Source organism: Hyperolius riggenbachi, chromosome 1 (assembly GCF_040937935.1).
Source record: "Hyperolius riggenbachi isolate aHypRig1 chromosome 1, aHypRig1.pri, whole genome shotgun sequence".
NCBI classification, from domain to species: domain Eukaryota; kingdom Metazoa; phylum Chordata; class Amphibia; order Anura; family Hyperoliidae; genus Hyperolius; species Hyperolius riggenbachi.
Window position 1 is genome coordinate 450,744,015 of NC_090646.1, and position 14,556 is coordinate 450,758,570.

The 14,556-nt window shown below is 42.4% G+C and overlaps 1 protein-coding gene across 4 annotated transcripts in view; it reads left to right on the plus strand.

The window, feature by feature from the left end:
- The window catches only part of CHEK2 (checkpoint kinase 2), an 81,109-nt gene that overhangs the window by 13,306 nt on the left and 53,247 nt on the right, over positions 1–14,556 (plus strand). For all 4 annotated transcript variants that reach the window (XM_068238733.1, XM_068238734.1, XM_068238735.1 and 1 more), the window contains exons 2-3: positions 1,894–2,138; positions 12,991–13,115. In XM_068238733.1, coding sequence (XP_068094834.1) covers positions 1,894–2,138; positions 12,991–13,115 — 370 coding nt within the window. The remainder of the gene's footprint in view (positions 1–1,893; positions 2,139–12,990; positions 13,116–14,556) is intronic.

The window sequence follows — 14,556 nt, forward strand, 5'->3', positions numbered from 1 at the left end:
AAAGGTTATTATGCTGTTGTATATCGTTTACAGCAGAGAGGAAGTTCTGAGTTCAGGTCCGCTTTAAAGAGACTCCGTAACAAAAATTGCATCCTGTTTTTTATCATCCTACACGTTCCAAAAGCTATTCTAATGTGTTCTGGCTTACTGCAGCACTTTCTACTATCACAGTCTCTGTAATAAATCAATGTATCTTTCCCCTGTCAGACTTGTCGGCCTGTGTCTGGAAGGCTGCCAAGTTCTTCAGTGTTGTGGTTCTGCTATGAACTCCCCCTTCCAGGCCCCTCTATGCACACTGCCTGTGTATTTAGATTAGGGCAGCTTCTCTCTTCTCTCTTATCTTTTACAAGCTGGATAAATCGTCCTCTGAGCTGGCTGGGCTTTCACATACTGAGGAATTACAGACAAGGGCAAAGCTGTTTGCAGGAAGAAACGAGCAGCCTGAAACTTCAGTGCATGAGAACTGCAGGGGGAAAGAAACACACAAATGATCTCTTGAGATTCAAAAGGAAGGGTGTATACAGCCTGCTTGTGTATGGATGTATTTTCTATGTGTGCTATGTTGTACATCAACCTACTTCCTGTTTTGGTGGCCATTTTGTTTGTTTATAAACAAACTTTTTAAAACTGTTTTTAACCACTTTTAATGCGGCGAGGAGCGGTGAAATTGTGACAGAGGGTAATAGGAGATGTCCCCTAACGCACTGGTATGTTTACTTTTGTGCGATTTTAACAATACAGATTCTCTTTAAAGAGAATCTGTACTCTAAAATTCTTTCATTATGTTCTCCTGGGCCCTTCTGTGCTGTTTCTGCCCCTCCCTGCTGCAATCCTGGCTTGTAATTGCCATTTTAATCCAGTGTTTACAAACAAAAGACATAGCAAGGGATACCTGAGAAGAGCCGAGAGTGTGAGTCATACAGAGTGTGCAGGGGGCCTGGAGAGGGTGTGTATAGCTTCTAGCCAATCACAAGCAGCACAGCACATTCCAGCCTCAGCCCGACAGAGCCGACAGAGGAGAGAAGATTAGATCATATAAGAGATGATACAGGCACTGTGCAAATAGGAAAGGCTGCAGTTAGACAGACCACATTAGAACAGGCATAGGAACTTATAGGATAGAAGAAATAAGGATGAAAATTGTGTTAGTCTCTTTAAATACTTTATCATCCCTGGCCAACTTTAATGTTCTCTCCCCCCCCCCCCCCTTTCTATGTACTGTACCCTCCTCCATGTCTATCATCCATGTAGCATTTCCCCTCTTACACGTGTTGCTCCCCATTTGCGATATTCCTATTTTGCATCTGCAGCTCCTCTTTCCATCTTCTATTTTTATATGTGACACTAAATTCATCTTCTATTTTTATATGTGACACTAAAATTGTCATAAATTAGCTGCTTACTTAGAAATGGGTAACACAACCAATATTGCCTAAAGGTACTCATACATTTCTCGATTTGCGGCATCGATATTCAATCATAATGATTGGATCTGGCACAGATGGATGCTGCAACATGACCGCCTGATTGACCGCTTCAATCTATTTTCGCCCGAATCAGTTGAAACTGTGCCTGGTATGTTAAAAAATATCACTTATGTACTGATGCTACGTATATGAGGCAGGGTCACAGGCTACAGGAGGAGGTGGCGCTATGGTTTCCAATCATTTTATGCTGAAATCTATTGGAAATCGGGGCACAGTGTGTGGACAGGTAATGAATCCCTCTCTCTGATGAGATGCAATCAGAGAGGGATCTAGTAGATGGTTCGTTGGCCATCGACTAATGTATGGCCAACTTTGGTAATATTTAGAAAATGTGCTGTATTCCTGTGCATGTACATTCACACAACACCTCATCATCATCATTATTATTTGCTTACTTCCATAACAGTGTAACAATGTCCCGTGACACGAAGGGTGATTCCCAGCAGTCACAGCAATCTCAGGGTACATCCAGCTCGTCATCTAGTGCTCCTCAGTCATACAGCCAGTCATCCTCTTCCGGAACCCTCAGCTCTTTGGATACGCTGCCAGTGCAAGATCTCGCATCTATTCCAGAAGATGAGGAGATGGAAGAACAAACGCCGCAGCCTTGGGGCCGTCTCTGGGCATTAGGTGCTGGGTTCCTGAACCATGGTATGTGATTCATGTTTTATAGGATGTCTGTGTAATACAGTCAACAGTGTAGCTGTAATTGTATTGTAAATAGTCTTTATTGAAATACAGTAGTGATCAGTAATGCATCATATTTGTATTATTGCTCTTAGGTATCAGGATAGTAGCAATACATACACGGGTGTATCCTGGCAGCTACTTTACTGCTGCGTGACCCTCCTTGCCTCCTATGCTGTACTGTGTCTCTGGTGCCATGGAGGGGATCAGTGAGGCTTCAGGGCATTGTAAGGTCCCGGGATTTTGTATAGGAAATACATATTTTCTATGTGAATTTGTCTAGATTACAGCAAATGCTACAAACTTGGTCTTTGTGTGTAGTCCCATAGTATACAGTATATTGATACATTACTTTTTTCATTAAAAATGTTAAGCATATGTAAAAATGGAAAAAGCTATTTAATTTTCTCCATCTATAAATTTGTCTTGCCTCATTTTCCTGTTTATAAAGCTTGAGGTATGACCAGACAAGCTTTTAGCACATATGGACAAATGGACTTATTAACATACCAGTGAAGGCTACGTACTACTTGTAATTCAGATTGAGATTGTATGGTGTGTTGCTAGCTTTATAGTATGACATTGCAACTCGGCAATTCTATAGAAGCAATGCAGCTGGATTCAGACAGGGGACTAGAGTGATGACAGATTGATATATATATATATATATATATATATATATATATATATATATATATATATATATATATATACTGTACAGACCAAAAGTTTGGACACACCTTCTCATTCAAAGAGTTTTCTTTATTTTCATGACTATGAACATTGTACATTCACACTGAAGGCATCCAAACTATGAATAAAAGCGGACCCAAACCAAATTTTTTTTTTTTTCAAAATATTTAGTTGCACCACACTGACACATACAAAGATAAATAAACACTCCTTCAAGCCTATAAGCATTTCAGTGCTTGCTTTTCACCCTTCTCTTTTCATAACTAGGGTTATACAGGTGGCAGCCATTAGCAGTTCCTCTTTTGCCAGACACCACCTAATCCACCAGTTTTTTTGCCGGATTCTGTCCCAGCAATATGAAAGGAAGGGAGGGGTTCCTCCAATAAATGTAAAAAAATTTATATTTGTCATCATGCGGCTGAAAAAAGGCTGCTATTTATTACAATTTAGAAAATAGATTTTATTTCTGAAATATTGTATTTTTAATTTGGGTCCACTTTAACACGTGGAAGTATAGTACATAACCAAAAAGTGTGAAACAACTGAAAATGTCATTCTAGGTTCTTCAAAGTAGCCACCTTTTGCTTTGATTACTGCTTTGCACACTCTTGGCATTCTCTTGATGAGCTTCAAGAAGTAGTCACCTGAAATGGTCTTCCAACAGTCTTGAAGGAGTTACCAGAGATGCTTAGCACTTGTTGGCCCTTTTGCCTTCACTTTGCAGTCCAGCTCACCCCAAATCATTTTGATTGGGTTCAGGTCTGGTGACTGTGGAGGCCAAGTCATCTGGCGCAGCACCCTATCACTCTCCTTCCTGGTCAAATATCCCTTACACAGCCTGAATGTGTGTTTGGGGTCATTGTCCTGTTAAAAAAAATAAATGATGGTCCAACTAAACGCAAACCGGATGGAATAGCATGCCACTGCAAGATGCTGTGGTAGCCATGCTTGTTCAGTATGCCTTCAATTTTGATTAAATCCCCAACAGTGTCACCAGCAAAGCACCCCCACACCATCACACCTCCTCCATGCTTCACGGTGGGAACCATGTACGTAGAGACCATCCATTCACCTTATCTGCGTCGCACAAAGACACAGTGGTTGGAACCAAAAATATTAAATTTAGACTCATCAGACCAAAGCACAGATTTCCACTGGTCTAATGTCCATTCCTTGTGTTCTTTAGCCCAAACAAGTCTCTTCTGCTTGTTGCCTGTGCTTAGCAGTGGTTTCCTAGCAGATATTCTACCATGAAGGCCTGATTCACACAGTCTCCTCTAACAGTTGTTCTAGAGATGTGTCTGCTGCTAGAACTCTGTGTGGCATTGACCTGGTCTCTAATCTGAGCTGCTGTTAACCTGCGATTTCTGAGGCTTTTGATTCGGATGAACTTATCCTCCGCAGCAGAGGTGACTCTTGGTCTTCCTTTCCTGGGGCGGTCCGCATGTGAGCCAGTTTCTTTGTAGCGTTTGATGGCTTTTGAGACTGCACTTGGGGACACTTTCAAAGTTTTCTCAATTTTTCGGACTGACTTACCTTCATTTCTTAAAGTAATGATGGACACTCGTTTTTCTTTACTTAGCTGCTTTTTCCCGGATAGTCACTCGGACAGCACCCCTGGATGAGACTTGTCTCCCTCCCCACCGTGGACAGGAACTGCAAAAGAACAATTTGCATAAGCAATAGGCAGCCTGCTATATAAGCTACTTACTTGCTGCTATATTTCAGTATAGTTTCCTGTCCCGGACGGAGCGGAGGGAGAGGTCTCCAGGGTGCCATCCGTGTCAGTCGGCAGGGGCAGCATGTAGCAGGACTCCCAAGAGAGCTGAGCAGTGATCAGTGGGGAGTCCTGCAGCGTATGGGAGGCTTCTCCGAGGAAGGCAGCGGTGTTATGCGCGCAGGCGCGCGCATGAAGAGGTCACTTCCGGTTTACCCGGAAGTAGTCACGCGCTGGCGTCCCGCGTGATCTGAGGTCTGCAGAGCGGCAGGGGCCGCGGCGGGTAATACTGAATCAGCGAAACAGCTGATTCCATTTGCATCACAAAGACGCCAGGACTAATTGGGCGGCAGGGGCCGCGGCAGTGTGAGGTAATCAGCTTCAGCTGATTCATCAAGGTATGTGAGGCTGATTAGCATAATTTATGCAGCAGGAGCGGCATTAGGTGTGGTCAGCTGGGTCTGTTTCTCGGTATATATGTGGAGGTGAGTCCATGATTCAGATGTTGCAGGCAATCATGGAGGACGCTTCAGGTTCAGCTCCTTTGCAATCTGCTAAGTCTGGACAAGACCCCTCTCTGGCAAGTAGATGTGGTATCTGTAATACTCCTGATTGTTACTGGTATATACTATGTAACCTCTAGTAATGCTTGTCCCTTGTTTGTGTTTTTTATAGCCTAAAAACCATGACAAGTCGGACAGATCTGATAAAAGTGAAAAATCTGACAAAGCTGCTGCTCAAACCAGTCAGCATGGTTCAAGCAGGTAGGAGAAGAAATGCGCAATTTGTAACAATCGTTTTTCTTCATCCTCCTCTAAGAAGTTATGTCAGAACTGTACAGAAAAGGTTGTTAAGGATGAATCGCCTGTCATATTTAAAGATTTAATGGGCTGGATGAGATCTGAGATGTCTTCAGCAATTAGAGATCAAAGATTCTGCCATTGCTTCCAATTCTATGGTTCCTTCTGATGTCCCAGGAACTAGTTGATGTGGATGAGGAGAAGGTCTCTAATGTTGACAGATCAAAATTTGCTTTCTCAACCGATTTAATGAAAGATTTATTGGGGGCTATGTATGATACAATGGGTATCAAGACAAAGAAGAAATCTTTGACACCTTTGGATGTGATGTACAAAACTTTGGCGGACCCCCAGCCTCAGTTTATCCCAGTTCATTCTACCCTAAAGGGTATGATTAAGAAGGAATGGGATAACCCTGAGAAGAGGGCTTTTTGGCCTAGATCCTTGTGCAATCGTTACCCTTTCTCTCCGGAAGATCAGGAGTTTTGGGGTCCTCCGCCTAGGTTGGACCCATCTTTTTCTAGGGTGTCAAAGAAAACGGATTTATTATTTGAAGATTTTGGTTGTCTGAAAGACCCAATCGACAAAAAGATGGACAATCTCCTGCGTAAAGCATGGGAATCCTCTTCCCTGACATTCAAGCCTGCGGTGGCTTCCACGGCAGTGAGTCGATCATTAAAGACATGGCTATTAGAAATGCAGGATAAAATTGCTTCCAGAGTTCCTCGAGAAGAAATTCTTAATGACTTTCCTAAAGTTTTAAATGCCTCTAATTATATGGTGGATGCATCAGACGACACTGTTAAGCTTACAGCCAGAACAACTGCCTTAGTTAACTCAGCTAGAAGGGGGGTATGGGTTAAAACCTGGAATGGGGATAATTCCTCAAAATCAAAATTGTGCGGTATACCATGTAAAGGCAGGCTGCTTTTTGGATCCAAATTAGATGATACTCTAGATAGAACATCAGACAGAAAGAAAAACTTTCCAGAAAAGAAAAGACCATTCCAGTATAAGCGGCCATTTCGTCCCCCTAACAGGTCGGAACAAAACTCCAAGTCCTCCAAGGGTAACCGTTGGGCTCCATACAGATCACAGAAGTCAAAACCCAACTTCAATCCTGCCAAAAGGCAGGATAAGCAATGACGCCAGGATTCCAGTGGGGGGGAGAGTTGCAAACTTTTTAGAAGTGTGGCAGCCTCAATTCACAAGTCAGTGGTTGCTAAAGATTGTATCAGAGGGGTACCGGATAGAGTTCAATCATCATCCTCCTCTGAGATATTGCATTACTCCCCAACCACAAGATCAAAGAAAGTGTCGGGCATTACAAAGCGAGGTCCTTTCTCTACTAGAAAAGGGGGTGATAAGACATGTACCGAGTTGTCAGAGACAAAAAGGGTTCTATTCTCCGGTGTTTCTGGTAAAAAAAGCCATAGGGATCCTACCGGTTCATCTTAAACCTAAAGAAATTAAATCAAAATGTAAAATACAGAAAATTCAGGATGGACAATATAAAATCTGTGATTCATCTCTTGCAGAAAGACGATTTTCTTGCCTCCCTAGATCTCAAGGATGCATACCTTCACCTACCCATCCATCCATCATCACAACAGTTTCTAAGATTTGCGGTCCACATGGAGGAAGAGGTAAGACATTTTCAGTTTATTGCTCTTCCTTTTGGACTTTCCTCTGCCCCTTGGCTATTTACCAAGGTCATGTCTGAAGTTCTAGCGGAGCTTAGACTGAGGGGAGTTAATATCCTCGGATATTTAGATGATTTTTTGATTTGGGGACCTTCAGCGGAAGGGGTAAGATTACAGATGCAGTCAACGTTAGATTATCTGCAGCATTTGGGTTGGCTTATTAATTGGGAGAAGTCTTCCCTAGTTCCTTCCCAAGCCATTGAGTTTCTAGGTTTTAACATTGATACTAGGAAAGAAAAAATCTTTATGCCTGATAGAAAAATTACTGCAATTCTAAACGCTATTTTTTCCTTTCAGAATGCAAGGACAATATCACTGAGGAAAGCAATGGCGGTGCTCGGGCTTCTAACAGCCTCATTTCCCGCAGTACAGTGGGGACAATTCCACGCAAGGGTTCTGCAGTTATGGATCCTCAGATCATGGAACAGAAGCCTCACGGTATTAGACAAGAAGATCCCTATCCCTCACAGCATAAAGGTGTCCCTATTTTGGTGGCAGAACCAAGTTCATCTTTCAGCAGGCCGTTTATGGAATTATCCAGAGCAAAGGATAATTACAACAGATGCCAGTTTATGGGGTTGGGGAGCACATTTGGATGCTCTTCTGGCTCAGGGACGGTGGTCTGTACAGATCAGCCCAAGATCATCAAACAGCAGAGAACTAGAAGCAGTGTGGAGGGCACTACTACACTTCAGGGATCAGATCAAGGGAACGCATGTGACGATAAAGACCGACAACAGGGCTGTGGTAGCATTCTTAAACAGACAGGGAGGCACGAAGAGTCAGAGGTTATGGAAACAAACATCAAAAATTTTGTTTTGGTCAGAAAACAATGTCATGTCATTACAAGCACATCATCTAAAGGGGACATCAAACCAGTTGGCGGATTATCTAAGCAGGGAGAAGCTGGACCAGAACGAATGGTCGCTCAATCCGAAGGTGTTTCAAGAGATAATTTCGCAGTGAGGATGTCCAGAACTGGATCTAATCGCCAGGAAAAAGAACTCAAAATGCCAAAAATGTTGTGCCCTGTTTCAGGAGGATTCCCCTTGGGCAGTGGATGCGTTCAAAATCAGTTGAGGGGGCATGATGATGTATGCCTTTCCGCCAATCCCATTACTTTCCAGAGTATTGAAGAAGATCATTCAGGACAGAGCAAGAGTCATATTGATTGCTCCAATGTGGCCCAAACGTCCATGGTTCACATTACTTCAATCTCTAGCGATATCAGAACCAATAATCCTCCCACTGACTCAGGACTTGTTATCCCAGGGCCCAGTGTTGCATCCAGATCTGAGTCTACTTCACCTGTCAGCTTGGAACCTGAGTGGGAAATACTGAAATCTAAGGGTTTCTCAGATGATCTTTCAGAAACAATACTCAATAGTAGAAAGAAGGTAACTCGGGTAATTTACCAGAAGGCATGGAGAATCTTTAATGACTGGTGTGTAAATAGATCTTTCAACAATAGATCGCTTAGATCGGTTTTGGAGTTCTTACAGTGTGGCTATAAGAAGGGCCTCAGTATTAGTACTCTGAAGGTTCAGGTGTCAGCCTTAAGTGTGTTTCTAGAAAGAAAATTAGCACAGGAGGATTATATAATCCATTTTTTTCAGGCACTAAGAAGACTAAAGCCATCTATACGTTCAAGAGTACCTGCTTGGGATCTTAATACGGTGTTACAGGGTCTATGTGAATCTCCGTTTGAGCCCTTATCTCAGGTCTCGGACAAATTCCTGACATTGAAAACCATATTTCTTCTAGCAATTACTACAGCAAGAAGAATAGGGGAGCTACAAGCACTATCTATTAAAGAGCCGTACTGTGTTATTTCAGAGGATAGAATAACATTACGTCCGGACGCAACATTTCTCCCGAAAGTTGTTTCTTCATTCCACAGGAACCAAGAAATTTATATCCCATCATTTTGTGAAAATCCTACAAATGATAAGGAAAAGAGACTACATTCGCTAGACGTGAGGAGGTGTCTATTACAGTATTTGGAAAGGTCTAACACTTGGAGAAAGTCAGATGCAATTTTTGTCCTGTTTGCAGGAAAGTCAAGAGGGAACAGAGCTTTTAAGACAACCTTAGCACGCTGGATCAAACAGACAATTGTATCAGCATACCAGGTGCAGGGAAAAACATTAACCTCTTCGGTCAGAGCTCATTCTACAAGAGGCATTTCTACGTCATGGGCAGAGAGGGCAGGGGCTTCCATTGAACAGATATGCAGAGCTGCAACATGGTCAAGTCATAACACCTTTGTGAAACATTATCGACTCAATGTATCGGCAGCCTCAGACTTATCCTTTGGAAGGAAGGTTCTGCAAGCAGTGGTCCCGCCCTAAGCCTGATCTCTAGTATATCGTCTCATCCAGGGGTGCTGTCCGAGTGACGATCCGGGAAAGACAACTTTACTTACGGTAACGTCTTTTCCGGTAGTCAGGAGGACAGCACCCCTACAACCCGCCCTTATTGGGTGGAGTATCAGAGGTTTGTATAAGCATTATTAAGTGTCCGTATTATCTTTTAAATTAACTGAAGTATAGCAGCAAGTAAGTAGCTTATATAGCAGGCTGCCTATTGCTTATGCAAATTGTTCTTTTGCAGTTCCTGTCCACGGTGGGGAGGGAGACAAGTCTCATCCAAGGGTGCTGTCCTCCTGACTACCGGAAAAGACGTTACCGTAAGTAAAGTTGTCTTATCTTGCCATAATACAAATTCTAACAGTCTGATGGTCCCAACCCCATTTATAAGGCAAGAAATTCCACTTATTAAACCTGACAGGGCAAACCTGTGAAGTGAAAACCATTTCAGATGACTACCTCTTGAAGCTCATCAAGAGAATGCCAAGAGTGTGCAAAGCAGTAATCAAAGCAAAAGGTGGCTACTTTGAAGAACCTAGAATGACATTTTCAGTTGTTTCACACTTTTTGGTTATGTACTATACTTCCACGTGTTAAAGTGGACCCAAATTAAAAATACAATATTTCAGAAATAAAATCTATTTTCTAAATTATAATAAATGGCATCCTTTTTTCAGCCGCGTGATCTTCTAAAAAAAAATTAGCATATTGTGATAAAGTTTATTATTTTCTGTAATGTACTGATAAACATAAGACTTTCATATATTTTAGATTCAAAATTCCTATCTCAAAAAATTAGCATATTTCATCCGACCAATAAAAGAAAAGTGTTTTTTAAAACAAAAAAAGTAAACCTTCAAATAATTATGTTCAGTTATGCACTCAATACTTTATGGCTTTATGGAGATGAAGATTTCATTTTTCAGCACGACCTGGCACCTGCTCACAGTGCCAAAACCACTGGTAAATGGTTTACTGACCATGGTATTACTGTGCTCAATTGGCCTGCCAACTCTCCTGACCTGAACCCCATAGAGAATCTGTGGGATACTGAAAAGAGAAAGTTGAGAGACACAAGACCCAACACTCTGGATGAGCTTAAGGCCGCTATCGAAGCATCCTGGGCCTCCTTAACACCTGAGCAGTGCCACAGGCTGATTGCCTCCATGCCACGCCGCATTGAAGCAGTCATTTCTGCAAAAGGATTCCCAACCAAGTATTGAGTGCATAACTGAACATAATTATTTGAAGGTTTACTTTTTTTTGTTTTAAAAACACTTTTCTTTTATTGGTCGGATGAAATATGCTAATTTTTTGAGATAGAAATTTCGGGTTTTCATGAGCTGTATGCCAAAATCATTAATAATAAAACAATAAAAGGCTTGAACTACTTCAGTTGTGTGTAATGAATCTAAAACATATGAAAGTCTAATGTTTATCAGTACATTACAGAAAATAATGAACTTTATCACAACATGCAAATTTTTTGAGAAGATCCTGTGTGTATATATGTATATGTATATGTTACGGCCAGAACCCGAAGTGTGGCCACTTCTAGTTCTGGCCGGCCACTTCGGGTTCTGGCCGGCCAATGTGCGAAGTCGCCGCAGCGTAGCGGCCAATATTAGAAATGGAATGTTTCCTTTTATTATTAATGTAGTTTTCCAGCCGAAATGTAGCAAAACGGTTAGTTAATTTAATGAAATGAAGCTGGCGGCTCTGCCTCCTCTCCTTCGCCCCTGCCTTTCTCTCTCTCTTCTTCGGGTAGCCGGCGGGGACACGCGTGTCCCCGAGAGTCGTTCGTGGTGCCAGGAAAGCAGAGCGGGGAGGCTGCAGACATTGCTTCTGCCAGCACCCGCTCTGCAGGGACGAACGACAGGATTGCCTGCCGCGATTAACGACTCTGGGGGGGACACGCATGTCCCCCGCTGCCAGTATCGGGGAGGAGAGAGAGGCAGGGGCGGAGGAGAGGAGGCGGAGTGGAAGCCGGGCGGCTTCATCCTTCTACATTGCCGCCAGCTTCATTTCATTCAATTAACTAACTGTTTAGTAGTGCCGTCCATCTTTCTTCCCCGTGGTCACCACCATCCCCAGCACTCCAGCACCAGATCCATCAGGTTTGATTGACCCAATTTGCATGACAGATGTATTGTACTTGCTATATGAAGACAATCTATGTGCATGGCTTTAATGGAAATAAAGCACACAAGTGACAGTGCCTGGTCTGCCTTTATGTACAGAGACTACTGCTGACTGCTTTTTCGTTTTCATGTCCTGGCTTCACGTCACTTGGCTTATCCCGCTGAGCTTCCATGCTAGTGCTTTTTGGAGTGCAATCTACAGAACCACTACAGGTGTTGTTTGATTCCCCCTCCCCCTCTGAAGACACCTCCTGAGTGCCGAGTGTATTGCAATTCTCACTGTACTAACTAACTGTTTTGCTACATTTGGCCAGAGTCGGCCAGAAAACTACATTAATAATAAAAGGAAACATTCCATTTCTAACATTGGCCGCTGCGCTGCGGCCACTTCGCACATTGGCCGGCATATACTCCAAAAGACATACGTCCCCTTTCCAAATCAGGAACAAATCATCAATGTACTGGTTGATGTACAAATCTGTAGTTAAACTATTAGTCTTCCTGAGGAAGCATACAGACTGGCAAAAGCTCCTGCTCCGGGAGCTCCTGCACAGTTAGTGGGAGTCATATTCCACACTTGTTACATTGTGTTTACTTAAATGTATCTATCTAAACTTCCGATGAGTCTGCATTTCTTTCCACGGAAGCTCTGTGGGCCTGATTCACAAAGCGGTGCGAAGTGTTTGCACGCCTGTGAAAAGCCCTTTATCACGCCTAAACTCAGTTTAGGCGTGATACAATGAAAGTCGCGTGAAATCCTGCGAGCAAAGTTTTGCGCGCACGGTGTAGTGCGCACGATGCGCCCATTAAACCCTATGGGCGCTGCGCGCTGAGTTGCGCGATTGCACGCGCAAAACGTTGCGCGCGGGACTTTGCGCGCGATAAAGAGCACAAAACGGTGCTAACTCAGTGGTGCAAAGCTTATCACGCCTAAAGTCTAATTACGCCTAAAGTTATCACTGCTTTGTGAATCAGGCCCTGTGTATAACCCTTCCAATGCTGGTCTAGTAAAAAAAAAAAATGCTGGTTGAATATAATATGCTGTAAATTATGTTTTAGAGCAAAGTTGAAATGCAGGGTTATATTCCGCTTTAAGAACCGCTGCTGTCGACCAAAACTAAAATTGTCCCTGCTTTGTCTGCTTGAGAATATTTGAACAGCCATCTCTCAGCAATCACTTTTATATTTTAATGGGGAAATCTCTTGTGTTTGGGATTTGTTATTGTTGCTGGTTTCCACTTTGAGAGGAATTTGTCACTTACTGTTCCCAGTGGTGGGTGTCTCAATGATGGGAGGGGAAATCTGCCAAATCAATAAGCTATAAATGTGTGCAAAGAATAACTACAGAGAAGAATACTGAATGTCTTTTAAATCTTTTTTGTCTTTTGAGCAGACTGTATTAATGACTCGTATGTGTTTGGAAGAGACAAACAATGTGATTATACCTTTGATAGACCGGTGCTAAATCAGACCGAGAGATACAAAACGTACAGCAAGAGACACTTTCGGATTTTCAGAGTAAGTAATTGAATCATTAATTCCGGTAAATAACATGATTTTATTTACTTTTTAGTGTACAAAAAGGCTTTATTAACATGTACAAAAACTGCAATAGCACCACAAGTACAAAATACATTGTCCAATCAAACTGAGTCAAAAGACCCATCCTCATATAAACATTATGCATATGCAAATGGAGTGCAAACAGAACATTAAACTTCCAGATGTGCAAACAGTCAGCTATTAAAATAGGTGACATAAAGTAAAATAAGATCCCAGGTACACATAACACCAAAGTTCCAGGCAAATTCTCCCCAGCAGCCCCCAAAAGGTGTAAATAGTTACAACCTCCTTTAATTTTGGGATCTATTTTAATAGCTCATGCCAGGAGTTCTATCATAAGGAGATAGGGGCATCCCTGACTGGTCCACCTCTGCAGGGTAACTGGATCAGAGTTAGTGCCAGGAATACAAATTACAATTTGAGGAGCATTATACAGGGAGGAAAAGACTCAGGGATATTAGCCCTCCTAAGTGCACTATAAATGCATGTCCTAAAAATGTAGTCAATTGTTTTGACCTGGTCAAGGCTCAGGAGCGCCAAACAATTTCAGGTAAAGCCTAGTTGAGATAAACCATGCTTGTGAAGTGGTAAGTAAAGACGGGATCATCTGGCTAAGGGCGTTTTTCCATGTTATGTGTACCTGGAATCTTATTTTACTTTGTCACCTATTTTAATAGCTGACTGTTTGCACATCTGGAAGTTTAATGTCTGAATGCAGGTTTTCGCTTATAATGAAGTTTTAACACAGGGATATCGGCGTGGATGAGAGCTTGATGGCGTATAAAGGAAGACTAAGCTGGATCCAGTATATAGCTTCAAAAAGGGCACGATTTGGCCTAAAGTCTTATAGACTTTGCGAATCATCTTCCGGCTATATATGGAACTCTGTATTATATACAAGCAAGGGTACTCGTTTCAGCTAGTCCTTCAGCAACTACGGCATGGCGACATCATCCGTTCTAACACTTATGGAGCCCTTGCTGAACCAGGGTTACTGCGTAACTACTGACAATTTTTATACATCACCAGAATTGTGTAAACTTCTTGTACAAAACAAGACCAACTGTTACGGAACTGTAAGGCCTAATCGTCGCAACTTGCCGTCATCCTTTGCCTCTAAAAAAAACTCAGGCCTGGGGAGATTATTGCCTGGCAAAAAGGCAAATGATGGCCTTGTGTTGGAGAGACAAAAAAAATGTCTGTCTCATGAATACCATCCATAACGCTTCAGCTACTGTGGTACACACAAGAGTTGGCAGACATCCCAAAGCCACAGGTTGTTTTGGATTATAATAACACCATGGGAGGAGTTGACAAGGCTGACCAGGAGACAACATTTTACCCAGCTATGAGAAAACAGAAGAAATATTATAAAAAAAAAAATCTTCCACCATCT